At 51.4% G+C, this 23,917-nt stretch overlaps 1 protein-coding gene across 1 annotated transcript in view; it reads right to left on the bottom strand.

Annotated features, from left to right (window-relative positions):
* Nucleotides 1–17,560: 17,560 nt before the first annotated feature.
* Nucleotides 17,561–23,917, bottom strand: part of SLC29A3 (solute carrier family 29 member 3) — a 41,221-nt gene continuing 34,864 nt past the window's right edge. The window contains exons 5-6 of the mRNA XM_054728926.1: nt 23,609–23,771; nt 17,561–19,168 (exon numbers count right to left, since the gene is read on the bottom strand). Coding sequence (XP_054584901.1) covers nt 18,514–19,168; nt 23,609–23,771 — 818 coding nt within the window. The 3' untranslated portion in view covers nt 17,561–18,513. The remainder of the gene's footprint in view (nt 19,169–23,608; nt 23,772–23,917) is intronic.

Genomic DNA, 23,917 nt, shown 5'->3' on the forward strand with positions numbered 1-23,917 from the left:
AATAATGAAGCTGTGTGTGTGTGTGTGTGTTTAAAAAATTATTCGTTGTTTATAAATAGAGGCTTACATCTCATATTGTTTTATAACTTGACTTTTTCCTTAAATTATGTCCTTAGAGCTCTTTCCACATTGGTGCACAGAGGGCCTGCCTCCTCTTCTTAATCTGCCAGCATGCACTCCACAGAGTGATGGTGACAGCGAAACTGAGCCTTGGGCCCTTCCAAACACAGGCCCTGGGTGACTGCACGGGCCCGTGCCCACAGAGGCCGCCTGACTGCGGAGGTCAGTGCACGGAGAACTGATGCCCCTGGGTCTGACCAGGGGGAGGGAAGCAAGACCTTCTCTCTCCAGGCTCCGAGCCCGCACCCTGATCCCATTAGCCACATACTAGCAAACCTAATGTCCAGTGAAGAGAGAGGGAGGCTTGTGATCAGCTGGTCCGCTCTCCCACCCCAGACCCTATTGCAGTCGAACCACCACAGGAAACGTTCCCATCTTGGTAACAGTCTTCTGAGGATGGGGCCTCCCACTTGGTTTCGTCTGCGAGTTACTTCCTGCTAGATGCAAACCTTCTTCAGGGCATCTCTCTGAGTCACATACAGTGGTGAGAAAGCCATTCCATATTCAATTCTGCTGTAGTCTATGCAACCACGCAAAGAAGACGGTCTTAGTCTGTGTGAGTGTGTCTTTAACATACGGTAATTCCTCTTTCTTGAATCAGAAGGCCTTCTCTCAGCCTCTGGGTCTGGCTATATTTAATAGTATAGTCTTGTTACTGTTGGATTTAATTTTATATTATAGTTCTCTTTCATTTATTGCCATTAGTACTGGTGTTTTCTTTCCTTTATGGTGGTGATGAGTTTTTAAAAAATAGAAAAGTGAGGGTTTAAATTTTAAACTGAGTCTATAACTGTATGGTTGGCACATGGATAGGCCCAAATTGGTAAATGTGTTAGGCAAATGGCTGAAATTGAAGGTCCTGGCCTGAAGAATCAAGTGGACGCATTAGTGTAGCATTTAAAGCCCCAACCTTCTCACCCTAAGAAATCAGGCCCAGGCTGGCCAGTGTTGCTCGGTTGTTGAGTGTTAACGCATGCATCAAGAGGTCACCAGTTTGCATCAAGAGGTCACGGGTTTGATTCCCGGTCAGGGCACATGCCCAGGTTTCAGGCTAGATCCCCAACGGGAGGCGGCTGATCAGTGTTTCTATCTCTCTCTCTCTCTCTCCCCCGCTCTCCTTTCCTCTCTCTCTAAAACCAATAAAAACATTTTAAAAATATTTTTATTGATTTCTGAGAGGAAAGGAGAGGGAGAGAGATAGAAACATCAATGATGAGAGACATTGATCAGCTGTCTCTGCACGCCCCCTACTAGGGATCAAGCCTGCAACCCGGGTATGTGCCCTTGACTGGAATCGAACCTGGGACCCTTCAGTCCACAGGCCGATGCTCTATCCACTAAGCCAAACTGGCTAGGGCAAAACATATATTTTTTTAAATGCTTCTCAAGGATTATTTCCTTAAAAAAAAGAAAGAAAGAAAGAAAGGAAATCAGGCCCATCATACTTTTCAACCCTCTTTTCCCTTCAAAGCCTCTATCTCCGCTGGCAAAACACACAGATACTGGAGGTCAGTACAGGGATTTTCAGTGCTGTGCTCTGTATAGTTGGGGCGGGGGTGTGAGCTGCATGTCCCTCAGTAGGGGGCTGGTTAAAGAGACCACGCCTTGACTCATTTGCTCTGTGAGCCACTCTGCTCCTTGGAGCTCCCTATCCCCTGGCCTGGGCTTACACTGTCATTTCCTGTCATTGCCTGCTGCCCTCTCCTGCTCTTTCCTAAACCCACTCTTCCAATCCCACCACCTCCAGGAAGCCTTTCCTGCCTGCCTCCCAGAGCCCCAGGTCCTCCTCCGGAAGACTCCCCACAAGTGTAGTACATGGCACGCAATTTTTAGTGATCTTTTATATTATGCCTGTCTGTCTTGTTTCCAATCAAGTCATAAACTCCTAGAGCAGTGGTCGGCAAACTCATTAGTCAACAGAGCCAAATATCAACAGTACAACGATTCAAATTTCTTTTGAGAGCCAAATTTTTTAAACTTAAACTTCTTCTAACGCCAATTCTTCAAAATAGACTCGCCCAGGCCGTGGTATTTTGTGGAAGAGCCACACTCAAGGGGCCAAAGTGCCGCATGTGACTCTCGAGCAGCGCTTTGCCGACCACTGTCCTAGAGAATAAGCTTCAGATAGAGGTCAGAAGACCCAGGATTCAACCTGACTCTGCCCCTCTTCGCCTCAATGACCTTGAACAAAGCATTTTTCCTGAGTCTCTGTCTTCTCATGTAGCCATGGAGAGGGAGTTCAAGGTCCTCCCAGGATCCCCCCCACTCTGAGAGTCTAAAGTTATTTCGTGCTTTTCTGTATCTTCCTAGAAAAGTAATAAAAACTACGGTTTGGCATCTTAAGAGGGTGGCATGTATTTAATCCGACAGTTCTGTGAGAGTGGTACCACGATTGTCCCTGTTTCACTGATGAGAACACGGAGGCACCGGAAACCGTATCAGGCTATCGTGCAATATAAACAAACCCTGAAATCACCGGGCAACAAACATTTACTTCTTGCTCATACACAGTGCAGTGCTGGGGCTGGGCTTCCCTCCAAGGGTGACACGGGGACTCAGGGTGCTTCCATCTTAGAGATGTGCTGTCTGAAACACGTGTCCCCGTGCCCACACACAGGTCACTGTGGCAGGACAAGGGATGGAGGAGGTCCAGAGGCTCTTAACTGCCTTGGTCTGGAATGACACACACATCCCTCTGCTCCCATTCCCCTGGCCAGAACTAGTCAGTCGCATGGCTCCCACCTAACTATTGGGGGAGAGGGGAAGAGACTGGAATATGTAGTGGTGAGCACTAAGAATCTGCAGTGCAGAAGCTAAGGAATTTGACCAAGGCCACCCAGGAAGTGGTGGAGGTGAGGATCTGAACCCAGATAGTGAGCCCACTACCCTATGTTGCACCAGGCACAGGGGGGTGGGTAATAGAGGTCGGTGGTGACGGGGGAGGCTTGTTGTGATGACTAGCACAGCGCAGTGCTAAAGACTAAGAAAAAGCAGGCACTGGCCAGGGGAACCATTTTAATAATAGCAGGTCCTCCAATTGCGTTTCATTATAGCGTTGATGAGATGCCGTAGGAACTTAACTCTTGTTATCACCAGCTGGCCTATGGTAAGTTGGTTTTGTTATACGTTGTTTCACGTAAAGTTTCATAACTTATCCACAACGTTAAGGGAGGACTTACTGTAGCTCCCATCTGCCCAGCACCTGCAACAGGCCATAAAATGTTCCATCTGATCCTCTAAATATCCTGGAAATAAAGCCCACTTCCACTCTGCAGAGGGGAGTGAGCGAGGCTCAAAGAGGTTGAGAAAACGGCCCACGGTCAAGCAGATGGGAAGCAGCTGGATGACCCCCAAATCCCTCAGGAGGGTCTCACCCGGGAGCCTGCAGAGGGCTTGCAAGGGAGGCTGGGGCTGAGGTTGGCCCTGCCAGCCTTTTCCTGCCCAAGCCAAAGCAGAGGTGGCCTGGTGGGAAAGAGGAGCTGCTGTCCTGGGGCATCCTGAAAACTCTAGGGACAAACCAGCCACCTGGGGATAGGTCAAGTCCCGCGGGCTTGGCTTCCTGAGGGAGTCAGATCTGCAGTGCGGCTGCCACCTAGAGGCCAAGAGCTGCGCTGCACCTTTCACCCTTTCCAGATCGCCCCACACTCCTTTCCCCCAAGCTCTGCAAAGCAGGTAATGGGGGCTTTCCTCTTACAAAGATCTGGGGGCAAAAATGTGGCAGATTGGTGCCAACCCTTCACCACCTGCCCCACCTCCCCCAGGTTCCCTATCCCTAGCCATCCTGGGTCTCTTTTCCTGGACTTGTTTCTATAACAAATGTCAACTGATGGACCAGGTACCCTAGAGGCTCATTTTGGAACTGAGAGCTTAGATTCACGGCTGCATTATCGGCTTTGCCACTAGCTGGCTGTGTGAACCCGGGAAAGGCACTGCCCCTCTCTGAGTCTCAGCTTCCTCCCTTGTAAAATGCAGGTTACAGCTAGAGGGCCTGGAGTCAAATAGGCCTGAGTTTGATTCCCAGCTGTGCCACTTCCTTGCTGTGTGACCCGTTGGGCAAGTTCATTGACTTCTGTGTGCCCCAGTTAACTCATCGGTAACGTGGGTTAATTATGCCTCTCCAAAGGTTACTGCCAAGATCAAATTGTCACTTAGATATGTAATATAGTATATAAAGTACCTGGCTCTGAGTCTTGCTCCTCAACTTCCTCACGTTTTGAAAGGAGAGTTCGGTTCCCAGGGCTTTCCTATCCTTCTCCCTGAGAAGGATGGAGATCAGCCTCCAGATGCCCACACGCTGAACATGGATGCTGCCCACTCGCATAGACCAGGGAGTGCCTAGGAGCCCTGGTGCCTGGAGCAGTGGCCAGGGCCCCCCCCCCCCCCCCCCCCCTCCTCCTACAGTCACCGCCAAGTCACAGGGGGCCTTACCTCTTGGTGATTCACTGCTGTCTGGTGAAGGGTGTCTGTCCCCGGGAGCGGCACGGTGTAGTACAGCCTCAGGGGCTGCTTGTGCGGGAAATGGAAACACAGGCCCCCTCCCATGCCTCAGCTCCCCCTCCCACACTGTGGGAAGACGAAGGCAGTCAGTAAGCGGACTGTGAGACCTTGGGAGCCTGGCCAGCGCCTCAGTCCAGAGAAGAGCTAGCCGTGTTGCTCGTACTCAGGCCCGCCCCCGCCCCCGGCATGCCCCGTGTGTCTGCTTGCCGTACTCTGTAAGATCTGGTGCTGGGAAAGTCTGGCTGGGGGCAAAACAATAGCACCGGCTGGCTGCCCCGGTGCGGCCTGTCCGCAGGCTGGATGGGGCTCACTGGTTCAGCTGCACGGTGCCAGCTGGTGTGGCGATACACTTCACTAGCTGGCCACCACCGGTGTGTAGGTAAGTCCTAATAAGCCCAAGTGTGTCTTCCACAGCCAGCCAGCCCTCTGGCTTATTTCTTTGAGAATCCAAGAACAATATGCTGAGGTTTTCTGGGACCTCAGCACTTTGCATAACACGGTCCAGGGCAGCCCGGACCTACAGGTGTTCACATTCTCAGTAATTAAAGACACGCACGCTGGATGAAGCCCCACACCAGGCCCGGGGGGGGGGGGGGGGGGAGAGCAGGAGTAGCAGGCAGGCTCCACGCGGCTTTAGAAGGTCTCAGGAGGACCCGTAACTCCAACTGAGACAGAAGCCCAGCTCCTCTAAGGGCAATGCCAAGCACACTCCTGACCCATCCAGACTGGGTAGGAGGGGCTCCAGCTGCTAACCCAGGCCTAGTGTTTCTCTCCCTGAGCCTCAGTTTGCTAATCTGTAACAGGTGGGGTGGAATCCCTGGCTTGTTTACTTTCTCTGCTTGGGAGATAAAGAACGATCTTGCAAGTCCTCTGTAAACTGTCTAATCCTGTTCAGATACAGGCGCACCTTGGAGATACAGCCGGTTCGGTTCCAGGCCACTGCAATAAAGTGAGGACTGCAATAAAGGGAGTCGTCATCTTACTGCTGGTGGGGGGCGGGGGTCTTACCTTCAATTTGTAAAAAAACACAATTTCTGTGAAGTGCAATAAAGCAAAGCTCAATAAAGTGAGGTGTGCCTGTACCTTATTCCCAGCCCCATCTCACCAAATCCACTCACTCATTTATCGAGCACACAACCAGCTAGGCAAAGGGCTGGGGTGCAATGGTGGCACAATAGGAATCTTCCGTCAACCTGTACACTTTGAGGAGAAGAGACATAACTGGCACCTTCCAGGAGGCACCAGAGTCTCCTCCTTTCCCCACCTCCATCTCTTCCTGGGAATAGCAATAACCTCAGAAACTTATGTAGCACTTACTAGGTGCCCTACCCTCTGTTCAGCACAATGAATGTACATATATCACGTGGTTTAATCCTTTCAGCAAACTCTGAGAGGCAGGCACCATTATCCCCATTTCTGAGACTAGGAAATTGAGGCTCAGAAATGTTCACTTTAAGTGGAGAAGGCGGGATACAAATCAAGATCTGTTTGCCTCGCCAATGAGAGTTCATTCTTGAATTACACCGGGAAAAGGTAGTCACTCCTGAGTGCTTCTTGTGTGCATGGGAGAAGCACTTTGTACTTATTTTACTGAGTCCCTACACCGACCACAAGAGTTAGGTACATCCACCTGCTATTACAGATGAAGAAACTGAGGCTCCAAGAGGAGGGCAGCCCGGGTCCCTCCCCTGCCATCCTGGTGGATGCCGTGGGAGTCAGACGAATTACAGTAATCAGCTAATGCCTGAGCAGGGCTCTGAGGATGAAAAGCCCTTATTGAAAGTGCTAAGTACGATGATTAAATCGGAAGGTGGAATTAGCTGCCCAGGGGGAGCAGGCAGCAGTCATCAGGAGAGGATTAGTGACTTGCTGCCTGATTGAGCCCAAGGCAGGCTGGGAGGAAAAGAAACTGAGAAGTGCATGGCTCCATGGCGCTGCTCCCACCTGCAAGGCATCCCAGTGTCCACGGGACGGACAGGGGCAGCATCCACAGAAGCAGGATGGGTCCCAGCATCCTTTGCCTTTCTCCCATTCGTTCATCCATCAGCAAATACTTACCAACCATCGGCTAGGTCGCAGGCACTGTGGATATAGCCAAGAACAGAAGAGAAAGCTCCCACGGAGCTCTCAGCCTCGTGGAGGGAGACCGACATGTAACAATAATCACATATCAAGGAATTGTTGCTCATCTCTTCAAGTACAATAATGGTATTGTGGTTATGGTTATGTTTTATTAAAGAGCCCTAATTATTTAGAGATACATACCAAAAATTATTTACAGGTGAAATAATATAATGCCTTAAATTAATACAGGAAGGGGGGAGTGAAAGGGGGCAGAGGTAAAAAAAAGATTGGTCCTTAGTTGGTAACTTTGAAGCTGAGTAACAGGTACATGAGGACCATGTACCATGTTTTCTTTTGTAATGTTTACAATTTTCTGGTTAAAAACACACAGATACATAATCACAACTCATGATGAGTGCCACAAAGGAAAAGCAGTGAGAGATTATTCTACTAAAATGAGTGTCCACTGCTTATTAAGCACACAAACCATCAGGGTTCAAAACCACCCAGATTTCAACTGGAGAGTGAGGGGGTCAGCTTTTGGCAGGGCAAGGCATTTGGGCATCCCTAAACCTAATGATCTCCAAAGTAACTCTTCTGTCTCTTCCCACCTTGCAGGGTGGGGTGGCAGTGTCCTAGAGAGAGGGCATCACCTTTGGGCATCACCAGCAGTCTTCGGGCAGACCAGGGTCCTGGAGAACCAAGACCCTCATGTTCCCTCATCATTGTGATGAATGGAGGAGATCAAGGTTCCCGTTGCAAGCCTGTACCCATTACTGGTCATGCCTGTCCTGTGTATATATTGTCTGCCATGAACATTACATCATTAGAACAACCTTAGGGGAGTGGAATAGCCCCCCCCCCCTTTACAGATGAGAAAAGCAAAGCTCCAAGTGATTAGGGGGGAAAAAACAGAAAGAAAGAATGTCCCCCAAGTCAGCAGCAGAGCCAAAGATTGAGGCCTTTGTCAGTGACACCCCCCCTCCCCTGTTAGCACAGCCATCATACCTGGATCACGTCTGGTGGGGGTGTATGGCCGCCAACTTTGTGTCCATCGGTGTTGAGGATTGCTTCCAAGGGCATTCACTCACTGGCACTTCAGTTCACTTAGTTGTCAGCCCAAGCTTGCCCCACAGCCATGAAGCCCTACTAAACCCATTGCTAGAGCCCTCCTAGGAGAGGGCCTGTGGTTGGAATGCAGGGTGGGGAGAGCAACAGCAGAGAAGCCTGCAAGGTAGTTTGGTGTCTGATTCAAGTACTTTAATGGGAACTAAGGGTCAGGTATGCCTTTGTGCCAGGCCCTAGCAATGTGTTAGGTGGTCATATATTTTGTAAAATTAGCAAAAGTATTTTGTTATTTCTTTTTATTCTACACAAATATTATTTTTGTGCCTAATTTTATATTTGCAATTTGTTATTATTCTTTTTTCTAAAGACCACCCCCCACACACACACACACAACTTGTCTAAGCTTCAGTCCCTTTAAAAGCTGGATTGGCCCCTGCAGGTAGGAACACAGACTTACATTTGCTGAATTGAAATGAGTGTCCACTGCTTGACTCTTTAAGAACACAGACCTCCTAGGTTTAAGACCACCTAGATTCAAATTCCAACTCTGCTACTCTCCAGCTGAGTTACTTTGGGCAAGGTGTCTCATGTATCTAAACCTCCGTGTACTAATTTACAAAATGGGGACAGTAATTGTACTTTCCATACAGATCAAATGGAATAATCCCTGTAAAGAGCCAGGCCCACAGCAGGTGCTCAGTAATACGAACATCTTTTTTATTAGTAGTAGTTCTCATGGCTTATTCTTGTTTCTTATCATTTGCCTTATGATGTTCTCTTTCCTCCAAGTCCAGGTAGGAGAGAAGGAACTGGAGAAAAGGCAGCTTTCTCCGGGATTGGCAGGTCGCCTCCGGGTCCTGCTTCCGCACCTGCACGCCCCCCTCTCCTGGCCACGCCCCCTCGCCTAGCCGTAGGCCCCGTTGCCGGGCAACCACTGCCCACCCCCCCGCGGGGATTGGCTGGGAGGCCCGTCTCCCAGGATGCCCCGCAGCTGCCGGAAGCCATTCTGGGCCACCTGTTTCGGAGTGGGTTGTGGCTGTGGCTCCTGAGAGGCCGGGTGGACATCGAGGGCGCGGTTCCGGGAGAGGTTCCCGGCGGAGTGGAGTGCCGCCGCGGGCCCGCGTCGCCGCCTGTCACCGGGCTAGATGGCCGCGCGGGGCTGAGGATCCGCTGCGCGGGGCTGAGGTTCGGCCTCACCCCACCAGTCATGTCACAGCAATGGGAGTCTCTGGCCATTCGGAGCCCTAGGAAGCCTTGGCTGAGTCCCAGAGGGAGCTGGGAGCATCCGCCGGGGGCTGGGCCTCTCTCCAGGACCCTTCCATGCCGCCTTAGGTGCACACACACCCAGCCCCCCCTCCTGCCGCCAGCCGGAGGTCCAAATACTCCTGCATCTGTCCCACCAGCCAGCCCGGCTCAGCTTTGTAACCGTGGGTGGGATGACTTCCAGAAGCTTCTCTGTCTTCCTGGTACTGGTGGTATCACTAGTGATTAATGCTAAGTGACATTATTATTACTATTTACTTTTTTATCCTTGATAAGCATTTTATTATAGAAACTTTCTGATCCTAAGAGATTGTACCCATTTTGGAGAAATGAGGAAACTGAGGCTCAGGGAGGGATTTAATTTGCCTTAAGTCACACAGCTCCATAGGGCCGATTTCCAACCCAGGTGGCCAACTCCAGGACCCAAGGTTTTATCTTAGAGGCTTCTTGTGAGGATTGATGAGAGATGTCAAGTCTTAGCCAAGGGCTAGATACCTACTAAGTGCTCAGGCCGGGTTAGCAGATCGTCAGAGTGGTGGTAACAAGTAATAGTAATATCCCCATTAAAGAGTGACTTTGCCAGAGACATTGCTTTGTCCACTTTGCACAGGGACAACCAGAGACCTAACTGCCCTCTCCAGAGTTTCAGATCCTTAAAAACGTGGAAGCTGCTGTGTCTTCTACTTCCTACTTCTCCACTTCTAGTTCACCCTTCCTCTCCTCTCTGCTAGTTCTTGCTAGCTCCAACGCCGAAGCCCTTTGCCTCTAATAATGGCCTGGTTTGTGCCCCAAGTTTAAAGGAGACAAGCAGTAACTTCCGAAGTTCTCACTTACTGGCTAAAATAAAAATAGTGACGAACACCAGCCACGAAAGGAGAGTTAAAGGGGCCTACGGTTAAAAGGGAGCTTCACCTCACCCATGACCTTCCAGCAGAACAGCCTACGGTTTCCAGTGCACAGAGATGTCTGTGTCCTTCCTAAATGTCAGAGACACTGGCTCATCCTGAGACCGGGGTCTGCTTCCCTGCCTCTAAAATGATAAACCTGAATGGCATTTGGCCATATTCAAGTGCCACCTGTACTTTCATTTTCTCTAACTCAGTTGCTTTACTTGCATACTTTAAAAAGCACACTGTACATCACTCATGGAAAACCAATATGACCTGTCATAAATAGAAGGCAAAAAACCATAAGAAGAAATACAAGTAAAAATAAAACATTCTTCTCAATTCTAGCAGGCACCTTGAACTGAGGCCTGTCCTCATTTTGTTAAAGAGGGAGAAGAGCGCGTTTTAATAAATTGTTGAAGACATTCAAGCACTAAATTGAAAGTTTCTCCTGTGGGTAGTCAGGACTGAAAGAGTTAAAAAGGGAAGGACTTCCACCTTTCCCCTGGGACCTTCCTTCTCTTTATAGAGCTGCCCATGGCACAGGTGGGACACTCGGTTCTCCAGAATTTGATGTGCCCAAAGACTATCCAGCTTCCGCTGTTGCACCATCCCAGGACCACAGGAGGCAAGTGGGAGAGAGCAGCTACTCCTGTCTCACTTCTAGGGAAGGGGAGACAACTAACGGAGGCAGGCAGCCCCCCTCTGACTCAGAGCCTCTGCACTGCCACTAGGGGTCTGAAAGGAAGGGGACATCAGGAAAGGTTTTTATATGGAGCAAAATGGGGATGGCAGCACCATCAGCAGCAAGCCCAGGGAGAGTGAGGAGAACCCAAAAGGGCTGCCACTCATGGCAGGAGGTTGGCTGCTACCTCTCACCAACCCCCTTTCCCTCTGCCAGCTGAGGGCCTTGCTTCCCCCCAGGATGGAGGACCAGCAGCACCACTCTTCCTACAGAGCTCCCTGCCCAGAAAGAAGGCTTCTAGGGCCCTCCCTACCCCATAGGATGGAGCCCATGGCTTTCCTTAGTATCACCTAGTCCACATGGCCTAGGGGTTACCATGGTGGCAGCAGCATGGAGCTCTATCTTCCTACTCTAAAGTAGCACAGGTACCCTTTTGCTTAGGAGGCAAAAAGGAGGACAGCTATTGAGCAGAGAACCTGACCATGTCTGTCCTGTGTGTCTCTAGTGGATGAGAAATGGTTTAAGGGAGAGAAGAAAGGGAGCCCCTGAAATCTCTAATTTCTGCTCATCCTAGCTGCATTTCCAAATAAGGCACCGTTTTTAATGACTAGGAAGACAGAGGAAAGGAAATCAGAGAAGAGGTACAAAGATGAAAATAAGAAATCTGTGGGCAAATCACTAACCTCTCTGAGCCTCAGTTTCCTCACCTGTAAACTGCAAAAGGCATACAAGGTATTAGCTATTATTATTATTATTATTAATGTAACAAAATAGTTTATTGATTTTTAGAGAGAGGAAGGGAGAAGGGAGAAACATTGATGTGGGAGTATAACATTGATCTACTGCCTCTTACACACCCCCTATCAGGGATCAAGCCTGCAACCCTGTGACTCAAAGGAAGTGGAATTCAAACTTCTAGTAATAAAGAGGAGCATTTGCAGGCCCAGGGCAAGAGTATAAATGGAGGCCCATACACCACATGTTTCCATATATAAGTTATAAAACAAATAATTTGTTCTTCTGCCTTGACACATATGCCTTTATAACCTAGAAGGTCAGTTTGAGTCTGGAATCTGATCTGACTTAGAATTCTGCTCTGTAACATGATGGCTCAGGTCCACATCTGGACAGGATCCCTATGTACAAATGTGGACACCCCAACCCATGTGTCCCAACTCGGCATCACTTGCAAACATGAGTCTGGAAGTGCCCTAAGCAGTGTGCCCGTGGAGGATGGACCTAGGGAAGAGCCTGTCCAGGCCCTGGTTGCACGTTTGAGCCCATTTAGGCAGGAAATTCAGGAGTCCCAAGTACCTAGAGCATGGTCCAGACAGGGGAGGGGGCATGAACTCCCGCCTGCCATGTCCCCTTGGTCCTACAGCCTCTTTGCACTGTGGGGTGGGGGTACAAGTGGATCTGTGGGTGGTTTAATAATGACAAGAGCTTCCCTGGCTGGTGTGGCTCATCCCATGCACCAAAAGGTTGCTGGTTCAATTCTCAGTCAGGGCACATGCCCGGGTTGCAGACTTGATCCCTGATAGGGGGTGTGTAAGAGGCAGTAGATCAATGTTATACTCCCACATCAATGTTCCACCCTTCTCCCTTCCTCTCTCTCTAAAAATCAATAAACTATTCATTACATTAATAATAATAATAATAATAATAATAGCTAATACCTTGTATGCCTTTTGCAGTTTACAGGTGAGGAAACTGAGGCTCAAAGAGGTTAGTGATTTGCCCAGAGATTCCTAATTGTAAGCCCTGTACTCTGGCCTACCCCAATTTCAATAATTGTGGTGACTAAGTCTTTACCCAACAGGGCAGAGCCTAAGGATATTGAGCAGAAAAAAAAAAAAAAAAAAGACAAGGAAAGGACATTTTCTAACATCCTCACAAGAGACCATGGGATAGCCATTAAACGCAGCTGGGTGGCACTCACAGGCCTGGCACATGTTGACATTTGACTCCTGTTTCCTTCCCACATTGGTTGGGGGACAGGAGGCAAGGCACAGACAACCCTCTTCTGAAAGACAACTTGGATAAAGTAAGGCCGACTTCCACATTCTTAGCTCTCAAAATGGGACTAGAAAATGCAGTCAACTTCAGTTTCTGTTTCAAAAAGGGTTGCTGTTTGGTAATGGCTCATTTCCCTTTTTGAATCTCAGCAAAGACTCAGCAAAATGAAAAAGTTACCACCACCTTCGCAGCTAATGAGCTGCAGAGAACAGGTAGAAGGTGTGACCCGGCCCCCAGCAGAAGGCGGCCCTGCACCCCCACCCTGCTGCGCCCCAGAGATAGGAATGCCTGGGAGGAGTGAGACCACAACTTCCAACTTGTCAATTCCAAGCTGTGGGCTGGGACTAACATGCCCCTCAAGCCTTATCCTTTCTCACTCAACCCCCCATCCCTCCTGAATATTTATGGTGAAAGGAGCAGGTGGTAAATGCAGTTGAGAGTAAAGCCACTGGGTGCCAACCTTGGGGGCTGGTGGAGAAGATGAGCTTGGCACTTAAAATGCAAAGGCTCTACCCTAAATCTGTGCACATTTTTAAGAACGATGAGTGAGTCCACAATGCTTTATCTACTATAAAGATTTCCCAGTCCTGATCCCTCAACTGGAACAGAGCAGACGGAGCCCTTGTCTCTCTCCCTGGGCCAGATGTGAGCGCCTGACGAGCCCTCATCAGTCTTAGGTGGTCTAGCATGGTGATTTTCCAAGTGGGGCCTGAACTTACAGCCTTCTAGGAACTGGTGATTAGCTCCAATTATACACCAGGCTCAATTCTGAAGGCTTTATATGCATCCCCACTATACCATTTAATGTACACACCCAGATCCGAGACCTGTCCTTCAATTGCCCCCATTGTCAGATGAGAAACTAGAGGCAGGTTGAACTTGCCCATGGTCATGCAGCTAGAAGTGGTGAGGATTCAGACGTAGGCAGTGTGGCTCCGGAGGGCAGACCCTAGGAACCATCATAGGACAGGAGGGAATCTGTGCACTTGGCCACATGTCCCTGATGAAGGTAGGACAGATGCTAGGGTGTCCCTTTTCCCAGCTGAGGCTTAGGGGAAAAGTGAAGTGGCTTGCCCAGAAGTCAGGGTTGGGGGCAGAGCTTGGTCTGGGGTCTCAGATTTCGTTTTCTGCCCCATGCACTCTGTCCTAGGTCAGGTGTGTCTGGGCAGGAATCAAGCAGGGGCCTGGGCATCCAAGGACAGGCATCAGACTTGGAGGTGCTGGCCCAGACCCTGGGGCTCGGGAACCGGAAAGGGGTGGGTACTAAGCACTGGGTGCAGGGTACAGCCCACCACAGGGAAGGAGTTGGGCATCGCAATAGGCTCTCCGTGCAGCAGCAAAAAGTGGGCGGAAAACACATTTGTGGAGGATCTGCTACATGCCAGGTACTGTGTATACAATACCGGGGCCTACTGAATCCTTACAACAGGCCTGAGGCTTCTCATTTTAGACATGAGAAAGTGTCGGCAAGACTGGGCCGAAGTGACCCAGCTAGGAGGTGACAGAACCAGAATTCCAACCGTGGTGTGGGCACCTGAAACCTGACTGCCTACTCCTCAACCCCACACTGTAAGTCCCGGGCTCCCTCCAACTTCCGGCCAAGGGCACTTCTCAGTGGAGTGCACGAGGCCAGTGGGTCAGCTGGCTGGAGACTTGTGGGGGCAGAAAGCACGGCCTTCAATGCTATTCTTTGGGGTCAAGCCCACTGCAGCCTGAAGTTGAGGTCATCCTCTCAGGCTGACGTGCCTTCACACGTCCCAAGTGGCGGACACACGGGTGGGAGCAGAGGCTGTGCACTGTGCCCTTGAGTCACCCTGCTGCGAAGGCTGTGAGCCCTGGTGCCATTTTGCCTATGTGGGCTGGGGAGTGGGCATGACTGGGTGTGGCAGGCTGGTCACTGGCACAGGGGTCACATCAGGACTTTCTGTCATCCCCTTTCCAGATGAGGAAATATGCTCAGAAAGGGCATGTGACTCACAGCCAGTGGCTGGTGGGGCTGGGAGCAAGGCTTCCTTACCCCCAGACTGTGTTCTGTGTCCTGCACCCCCACGTCCTACAAGTCCAGCAGCAGCCATGCTGGGGTGACGTCAGTGGCAGGGGCTGGGGTGGGGAGGAGGGAATGTGGGACCCGTAGGGCAGGGCCTGGGAGCAGCCCCAGATCTCATGCCTGAGGAGTGGTGGGAATGGGTCTGATGTGGGCCCAAGATCAGGACCCACGGGGGCTCAGTCCGGCAGGGGTCTGGCCAGCTGCCCTAATCAGATCAGCTCAGACCAGAGCCAGTGCCATGGGCAAGACATATATACTTGGCACAAGACTCCAGGCAGACCATGGAGTTAGGAATAGGAACAACAGGTGTCAAGATCCAAGAAGAGAATCAGGGCTCAACCAGGGGAGCAAGAGAGCAGGGTGGGTGAGAACTTATGAGTTTAGGAAAATCAGGTTTGATTCTTGTCTGTGCCACTTAGGAGCTGAGTGACCTTGGCTAAGTTACTTAACCTCTCTGAGCCTCACTGTGCTCCTCTACAGATAGGGGAAATCATGCAGGTAAAGCTCCCATCACAGGGTAGCATTAGGGGTCTGGGAAGCTGGTAGATAGGCTGCCCTGGACCCTGGTCTGTGGCTAGTCCCTGCCTCTGCCTGCTGGTAGGGCTGAAATTCTTTCTGGGATCCAGCCGGGGTCAAAGCTGGACTGGGAAATGGACGGACCTCAGCCAGTGGCTGGAGGGCAGTAGCGACTCTGCCATAGGCAAAACTGGCACTAACAATGCTGCCACCAAGGAAGGGATGAGGGTAAAATGGATTCTAGATGCTTTCTCTCAGAAATACCACAAAGATGAGACAAGCACTGGGCTTTCAATTAAGGCCCAGGGCGATAAAGTCTCTCTTCTACGTGGAGTTCTCTGTAAAAGCATTCCACGGCCTCAGAAGCCGGGGTCCTGCGGTGACCTCCTGCATCACGTCCAAGCTGATGAGGATGCCCCGAATCTTCTCTGGGGAGCAACAGGTTGAAGACAGCAAAATGAAGGGTCTTTGCTAATAAAACCCACCCCTGGGTCAAGTCCCCTCATGTGCCCATGCACGTAGGAACAAGCCTTTTCTTAGAAGCACCCGTCACCCACTAGTTGAAGTCGACTCATTTGGCTGCCTCTGACTTTCTTTGTTGAATAAAAGAAGGAAAAGGAAAATGTGTATGGCCTGGAAATTTACAAGGGCATGGACTAAAAAACTGCCACTTGGATTAAATCCAAGAACCAATAGACAAAGGCAACTTCCCCGAGATCCCCCCACCCCACCCAGCCCACCTCTCTCGCTGTAAAATCCCCTTCTCTTTAGCAAGTTCTGTTCACTCCCAAAAACATGTGAGCTAGTTCCCCAGGCTAGTTCCACAGGACTCGAGACCCACAGCAGCCAAGCCCCATGAGCTGCTACAACAGTGACGGGGACAACGATGCCTGAACTCCACCGCCTGCCCTCTGCCTGGACAGACATTTTTATTTTCTTTCCTCCCTCCCTGGGAAGGAAGGATCCTCTGTGAAAGCCCACTAAAGTGAGCAACAAAGAACAGTGCGCAAGGAAGCCTGAGAATCCCCCCACAGCCAAGCAGCTGGCCCTCCCAACTCACAACAGCCCTGCTCCCCAGTGGAGCTGGCACTGCTGTTGTCCGGTCACCTCAGTTCCCCCAGCGCCGCATCATCATGCTGGCCTCCTCCTCCCCTGCACTCCATGCTCATTTCAAATCATTTAATTAACAAGGACATCTCCGCTTCTGAAAGCTATTCCCCTTTAACGGAGCATGCGAGACCCCCACTCCTCCTTCTTAGCTCCAGGGTGGTCCCCGTGTCTGAGCTCAGAGACTGCTGTTTTACTTGAAAGCAGACCTGCTGCCCATTCGTAAAACACCTGAGGTTGAAACGAGTCACCAGCCAGACGGATGCCCCAAATGATCAGCCGCGCTCAAGTTGGTGAAAAAACCCAGGGGGAGGTTTCAGCCTCCTGCAAGGGGAGGAGAGGGGGAGGAATTTATTTTAAAATGCATTTAATACCGTTTTTAAGGTATCAAGTTTCAAGAAACCTTTCAAGCATGTCCTCCTTAATTCTCTGGCCCAAGAAGAGGGAGTGTATAGCAGCCTGAGACGCAGGGAACGTAAGCTGCTGCCACTGGGCATATTACCAACCGCAGCCCAGTTTAATCAGTTGTCTGCAGCAGCGGTCGCCAACCGGTGGCCCGCGGACCACTGGGGGTCCGTGAGGTCCGAAAGGTTGGCGACCGCTGGTCTGCAGGACATCTCAGAGCCAGAGCTCAGAGGAGCGGGCTGATTTATGGCTCGAGGGTTGCCACTTCTTGGGGGCAAGCTCTCTGTTCTTGCTGTGGGACTCTTGAGAAAGAACTCCTGGTCTGATCTAGTTCCTTTCTCTCTCTGATTCCCAAGCGAGCCTGCTCCCCCAAGGAACAGCCTTGCAGAAGCCTTCAAGGAACCCGAAAACAATATAAATGACTACTCATGTCAGGCGATCGCAAATGTGGGGGCGCCGCGGAACACGAGGGTCACCTTTTGAAAAAACAGCTTCAAAGTACACGACCACCTGGGACAAAGCAACATTCTGCTGACGGAAGCTTCAGAGCTCTACTGATGTTAATAACAAACAAAGCTGTGGAAGTGGAGGGGCCAGCGGCCCCACTCTAGACGAGGCCCTGAGCTGAATACCTTCTGCCTCTCCGTCCTTTCTCCATCATCTGCGCCTGCTCCTTGGCTGTGGTACAGGCCACAGGGACTGGGAGGAGAGCAAAGGAAATGGGAGGGAGGAAGGGAGGGAGAACAGGAGGGAGGGAGGGAGGTCACAGCAGGTTAGATGTGCCCCCCCACCCAGCCCTATACCCACTTTTCAAATATCCTCAAATTACCCATTTTGAGTGTGTTCTTTCCTGCCAAGACCCTACCACAGGCACTTCATTAAATACCCAGGTATTTATTATGCCCTTGAACCAATGACCATGTTGTAAACATCAGTGTCAAAAGACCCAGCCCTGACTGACCCAGGCCAAGACCACTTTAAAGAGCCCTGTTTGAAAACGTAGGCCTGACATGCTTGGTCTCCAGTCCTGGGAAGCTTTCTGGAGCCCAAGTTTAAGGAATGGAGGCCTCCGGAAGGCCTCTTTCGGGTGTCCCAGTCTGGTAGGTGGGTGCTCTCTCACCCCCAGAAAGCAGGGTCTGCACATGGGTCTGGGGGCCACCAAAGGGGCACTGGGGGAGTCCTGGCATGGCTGCTCTTCACCATGTTCTTTGGGTCTTGTACCTAAAGACTGGCCATCTTGTTCTGTGGGTCTTGTACCTAAAGACTGGCCATCTTGTTCTTTGGGTCTTGTACCTAAAGACTGGCCATCTTGTTCTTTGGGTCTTGTACCTAAAGACTGGCCATCTTGTTCTTTGGGTCTTGTACCTAAAGACTGGCCATCTTGTTCTGTGGGTCTTGTACCTAAAGACTGGCCATCCCACGGGGACTTCTTTTCCAGGGGGACCCCTCCGGTTAGGGAGGGTTGAGAATTCCCACACCTTGCTGTCAGCAGGAAGGAGCAAGGCGGGGGGGTGTTGGCACTTCACTGAGCCGAACACTGGCAACACAGTCCCCAACAGGCTCTGCAGAAAGGCAGGATGCCACCTCAGCCGTGCCTGTGGCTGTGTCTCATTCAGACGTCTTCTGGTCTTCAAGTCTCAGGAGCGTTCTGTTAAGGGGTCTGGAATGTTTCTGCCTGGCACGGGGGCAGCACGTGCCACCAGCTCCCTGGGGACAGATGAGGCCCAGTGTGCTCTGCCGTCCACACTGGGCCCAACTCCAGCCCTCCGGGCGGGTCCTGTCATCTCTCCGAGCTCCCGAGCAGGGCTCGGCACCGACCCTCTTGCCGCCGCCCCCTCCTAGATGAGGTGCACAAGCAGGGCCGAGCAGGCTGAGCCGAGAACCAAGCCCAAGTACATGTAAAAGGACATCACCACCCCTGTGGCCTCGGCCAGTTCCCGGGACACGAGCTTCGGGCCGTAGATGAGGGCCAGGGTGCTGAGGTAGCCGTTGCTGAGCCCCAGCAGGGAGCTGAACAGCACCGGGTAGATGTCGGACGGGAAGGCCACCGTCTGCAGGTGGACACGGGGCTGGTAGTTGCAGAACACAAAGAGGGGGACGAGGCCGGTCCGGAGCAGCACCAGCCCGGGGAGCACCTTACTTCTGGGCCCTGGCACCTGGACCCAGGCTGTGATCTGCCGGCCACACAGGTCGGAGAAGTTGAACAGGAGGAAGGCAGTGAGGGGGACGAAGAACTTGGTGGTCCACGGCGAGCCCGAGTCCTTGTCCAGAGACTCGATGTTGGTGGAGACGGCGGGGAAGATGACGCTGGTGATGAAGAGGAGGTAGATGACACAGAAGCCCAGACCGGCTGTCTTCTTTAGGATGGGGCGCAGGGGTGGCGTCGGGGAGACGCTGGGTCTGGGGGCCGCCAAGGGGGCACTGGGGGAGTCCTGGCATGGCTGCTCTTCACCAGAATACACGTGGGCGGGCCAAACAGGCCTCATGTAGTACCTGCCAGGGGAGAAGACACGCGGTCAGAGGGCCCAGAAAGAAAACTTGGGATTTTCCAGGGACAAGGCGGGGGACCCGTAGGCCCGGCGTGCAAAGCCCCAGGCCGCTCTCAGGCGATGGGCGTGCCGTGCCGCAGGGCGGCGGGAGGGGAGCTGCGGTGCCGGCCTGCCTGTCCGGGTGCTGCCTGAAAGGCTGGACTCGATCAGCCCGCTGTTGGGGAGTGGTGGCCATACCCGGAGACGGGACAGAGGAAACCATCTCTGGCCACCATATGGCGAGCCTGGGCTCCAGTCTCAGCTCACTTGTTTTTTTTGGGGGGGAAAGGGGGAGGTAAAATAACATTTAAAAACACAAATTTTTGAAATTATAAAAGTAATACATGCTCGATGTCATGGACCCAAATAACGCAGAAGAGAAATGACGTAGTAGAACGAGACTTCTCACCTGTGGTCTCACTCCTCAGAGGTACTGATCATTCAAAATCTGGTGAATATTGTTCAACATGTTAAGCACCCCACACTGCCCCAAGCCCAGTTACATTTCTTAAGCAAAAGTAGCAGCAAACGTACATATTGTAAAACTTTCCGCAACAGTCCAATTCCTAAGTATATAAAAAATACATCAAGTAACTGCCTGAATACACAATAACTGTTGTGCATAAATGCATACATGTAATTGTCTACAGAACACTACTGTGTGGCCGTCTTTCACACGAGCACGTGGGCTCTATGTGTCTGTTGCATTGCTGCATCGTGTTTTACCGTATGAACATACAACTCGCCTGCTCCCCTGCTGCTGGATAAGTAGGTTAGCTCCGGTTTTACTCTACTACTAATAACGGTGTGATGAATACCCTATACACCAGTCCTTGCGTGTGTAAGTATTTTAGTAGGGCAGGTTTCTAGGAGAGCAACTGCTGGACCAAAAGGTTTGTACCTTTAGCCCAGCTGGCGTGGCTCAGTGGTTGAGCCCCAACCTATGAACCAGGAGGTCATGGCTCGATTCCTGGTCAGGGCACATGCTAGGTTGTGGGCTCAGTCCCCAGTTGAGAGGATGCGGGAGGCAGCCAATCAACGGTTCTCTCTCATCATTGATGTTTCTATCACTTTCTCCCTCTCCCTTCCTCTCTGAAATCAATAAAAATATGAAAACTTTGTCAAATATTGATGAATAGGTAGGACTAATATATCTCTGCTCTGTCTGACTCACCTCCTCCACCCTTTTAATCTCTCTGAGAGCACCTATTTATTTCTTTTAAAAAACTGACCACAGTTTATAATCATTGTGTTCGTTTACTGATTTATCTTCTGCTTCTTTAATAAAAGACAGCTCTCTGGGGCAAGGACTATATTTGGCCTTTTCCAGCTAAGCCTTCAGGCACAAAATAGCCTTCAAAATGTAATTTTTGAAAGAATTGATCAGCCTATAAAAGTGTCTTTTCCTCCATATCCTCAATACTGAATATGATCAATTTTTCCATTTCTGCTACTCTGATCAGAGAAGAAAAGGCCTGGATCACTTTGCCTTGCTGTGTGACTTTGTCTGGGTCTCTCAACCTCTCTGGGCCTCAGATATCTGAAAACCAAGAGACATGGGCCGACAGTATTAAGATACCTCTAACTGAAGGCTCGGTGTGGTGGTGGTGGTGGTGGTGGGAGAACAGCAGCGTGGTGATTGCTGGGTTCTGATTTCAGTCCTACTCTGCCTCCCTGTGTGATCTTAAGCCAGGCCCTCCCCTCTTTGGGCCTCAGTTTCCTCCTCTGTAAAATGCGGGGTTCTGCAGCTATGCGCTTTTGAGATCCCTGCCAGTCTTCTCATCCTAAGAGCCTATAAATAACAAGCAGGTCGGTGGGAAGATTCCTCCCCAGAATCACATTTTCCTGCGATGCCCAGGTAGGAGCTTTGGCCTTGAACCCCACTTCAATTTACAATCTCTATTTAGGGAAAGAAATCTTACTTCTCCCTTTACTCAGTGTCAGGTCCTCACCCAAAGTCTACTCTGAGGAAGCTCCCCACCAGGTTCCTGTGGTTGAAGCTCTTCCTGAAAGTTCTTCCAAATCTAACCGGCTCATCTCACCCCAGCAAGGTCACCAGCCTCCAATCCTGCACGAGGCTCAGTTCCTCCTGGGTGGGAAGGGGCAGCCCAGCCCTCCTGGTGCAGCATCTCCCCCTTTTAAAAAATATGCTTTTACTGATTTATAGAGAGAGGAAGGGAGAGGGATAGAGAGATAGAAACATCGATGAGAGAGAGAAACACCGTCGATCGGCTGCCTCCCATACGCCCCACACTGGGGATGGAGCCTGCAACCCGGGCATGTGGCCTGACCGGGAATCAAACCGTGACCTCCTGGTTCATGGATTGACACTCAGCCACTGAGCCACACCGGTTGGTCAGCACCTCCCTTTTAAGTAAGATTTAGTCTGAGTTGCCCAGGAGCACAGCTCCATCCTCAGAGGAGCTTCTACAAACCCAAAGGTCCTGAGCAAAGTGTTAATCAGCAGAGAAATAGGAGCTTCCATGGGACAGCATGGCCCTGGCTGCTCTGTCCTCACATGCTCAGCTGGGCAGGACTTCAGCTGTCCAGGGGAATCTGAAATCCAGGGTGCGAAGCCCACGCCCCAAATCCACACTGTCCTGTTGGCCTGAGACTTTCCTGGTTTCAGCACTGAAAGCCACGCACCCTGAGAACACCTTCGGTCCCAGCAAACAGCTACCCCGCTGGAAACAGACCCACGCAAAGCATTGTGAAAACAGGGCATGGGACTCCACCAATTTAACCAGCAGTGACAAGGTGCCGGGCAGTGTGTGGGGTGCTGGGGGGCCAGTGAGCCAGCCAAAGTCCAGGAGTCACAGGGACTTCCTCATGGACACACCTGCGATTTCTGACGACGGCCCAAGGAGCAGGAGGGACAGGCAGCTCATGGTCTGCAGCTCCCGGGGGTCACAGTGTCAGGTTGCTCGGGCCCCTTTTATCCTCCTGAGGCCGCTGAGGTTATGACAATCCTCAGACGGGGAAAGCACCTTGCCCCAGTAGAACTGGGGTCCTGGTGATGAGGGAGGTGACTCTCACAGGGACAGGAGGAGCGAATGATGAGGACAGACCCTCGAAGTCACAAGCCAGAGCTACGACATGTGCAATGGGAAGAGTGCAGCTCCGGAAACAGCTCCGGGTTCACACCCCTGCCTGCAGCTCACCAGGTGAGCACGCTGGGCATGTCCGCGAATGCTGCAGAGCCTCAGTTTCCTCATCTGCAAAGTGGAAAAATACAGTCTCCATGTCTAATAAATGAAGAAAGCGTACAGTGAGTGGCCTAGCTCAGTGCCATCACACAAAATAGGTCTCCTGTGGAAAAGGCAGGGCTGGACCTGACCTCCCCCAGCTCTGCTGGCTCGCACACTGGACCAAATGTCAATCACCGGGCCTCCTGCCTCAGCTTCTTCACCGGGAAAATGGGGGAAGCAATTCCTGCCTTTCCTACATCAAATAAGACAATGGATAGGAAAATGTATTGAAAAAGATATGAGAAAAAGTTGAGGTTTTTTTTGTTGTTGTTTTGTTTAATCCTCATCCGAGGATGTTTTTCTCATTGATTTTTAGAGCAAGTGGAAGGGAGAGGGAGAGAGAGAGAGAGAAAGATTGATTGGTTGCCTCCTGCACATGCCCCGATCAGGGCCAGAGATGGAGCCTGCAACCCAGGTACATGCCCTTGACAGGAGTGGAACCCGGGACCCTTCAGTCTGAGGGCCGACGCTCTAACCATTGATCCCAGCTGGCTAGGGTAAAGTCGAGTTGTTTTTAAAGAATGACAGGAAGCAGGAAAGGAAAAGAAACGAGACAAAGCAAAGGAGAGACTCAGGGTGGAGAGAGGCCTTGCGAGACAGTGGTTAAAAAGACAGGTTTGGAGTGGGGTTTGAATTCTGATCTGCTGCCAGCAGGCTGTGCAACTCAGGCAAGTAACTCAAGCTTTCCGTGCCAGGGTCTCTCACAGGTGAGGGGTACCAATCAGGATAATGGCTGTGCTGCATCCTGCGGGGAACAGTGTGTGAGCATTACACGAGAGACGAGCCCCTGGGCTGCGCTGAGCACAATGCCGGGCAGCGGGGGTGCTCCTGAATGGAGCTGTTATTCATCATTCTCACTCCTCAGGCCCCACTCCCACCGCCTGCCCTCTCTGTGCAAAAACCTGCTGACCTCTCACATCCGCCGGCCAGCCAATTTACTGAGCAACTACTATGAGCACAGCACAGTTCAAGGCATCGGGACACAGCAGTGAGCAAAAGCTACACAATTCTGCTCCAGGGAGCTCACCCTCCAATGGGGAGATGGGCAGTCAACAAGGAAACAAACATGCCACCTACTTCTCTGAGAGAACATCAGTAAATGTAAGAGAGAGAACCACATAAAAGAGTGAACTGAGAGAGCGCAAGCGGGGCCTCACCTGGCGTACTCCAGCCGGGGCAGCAGCAGGTAGAGCCCGATGCAGAGCCCCAGGAAGATGTCCGCGGTCAGAAAGAAGGCCAGGGTGCTGTCCGTCACATCACTGGACAATGCCAGGTCCACCAGGGAGGCCACGGCACTGATGGTGCCGCCCATGGCTCCTCCTGCAGGGAGCACAGGACGTCAGGGAAAAGGGCGGGGGCGGCTCCATCTTCCCTGCACCTCAGGCTGCCTCCTCTCTGCTCAAGTTTAAAAGAATCAGAATCGTTTCTCCCTGCTGAGGCCAATGCTGCAGTTCTGTGTCCTGGCT

This window comes from Eptesicus fuscus, chromosome 17 (assembly GCF_027574615.1).
Source record: "Eptesicus fuscus isolate TK198812 chromosome 17, DD_ASM_mEF_20220401, whole genome shotgun sequence".
NCBI lineage: Eukaryota > Metazoa > Chordata > Mammalia > Chiroptera > Vespertilionidae > Eptesicus > Eptesicus fuscus.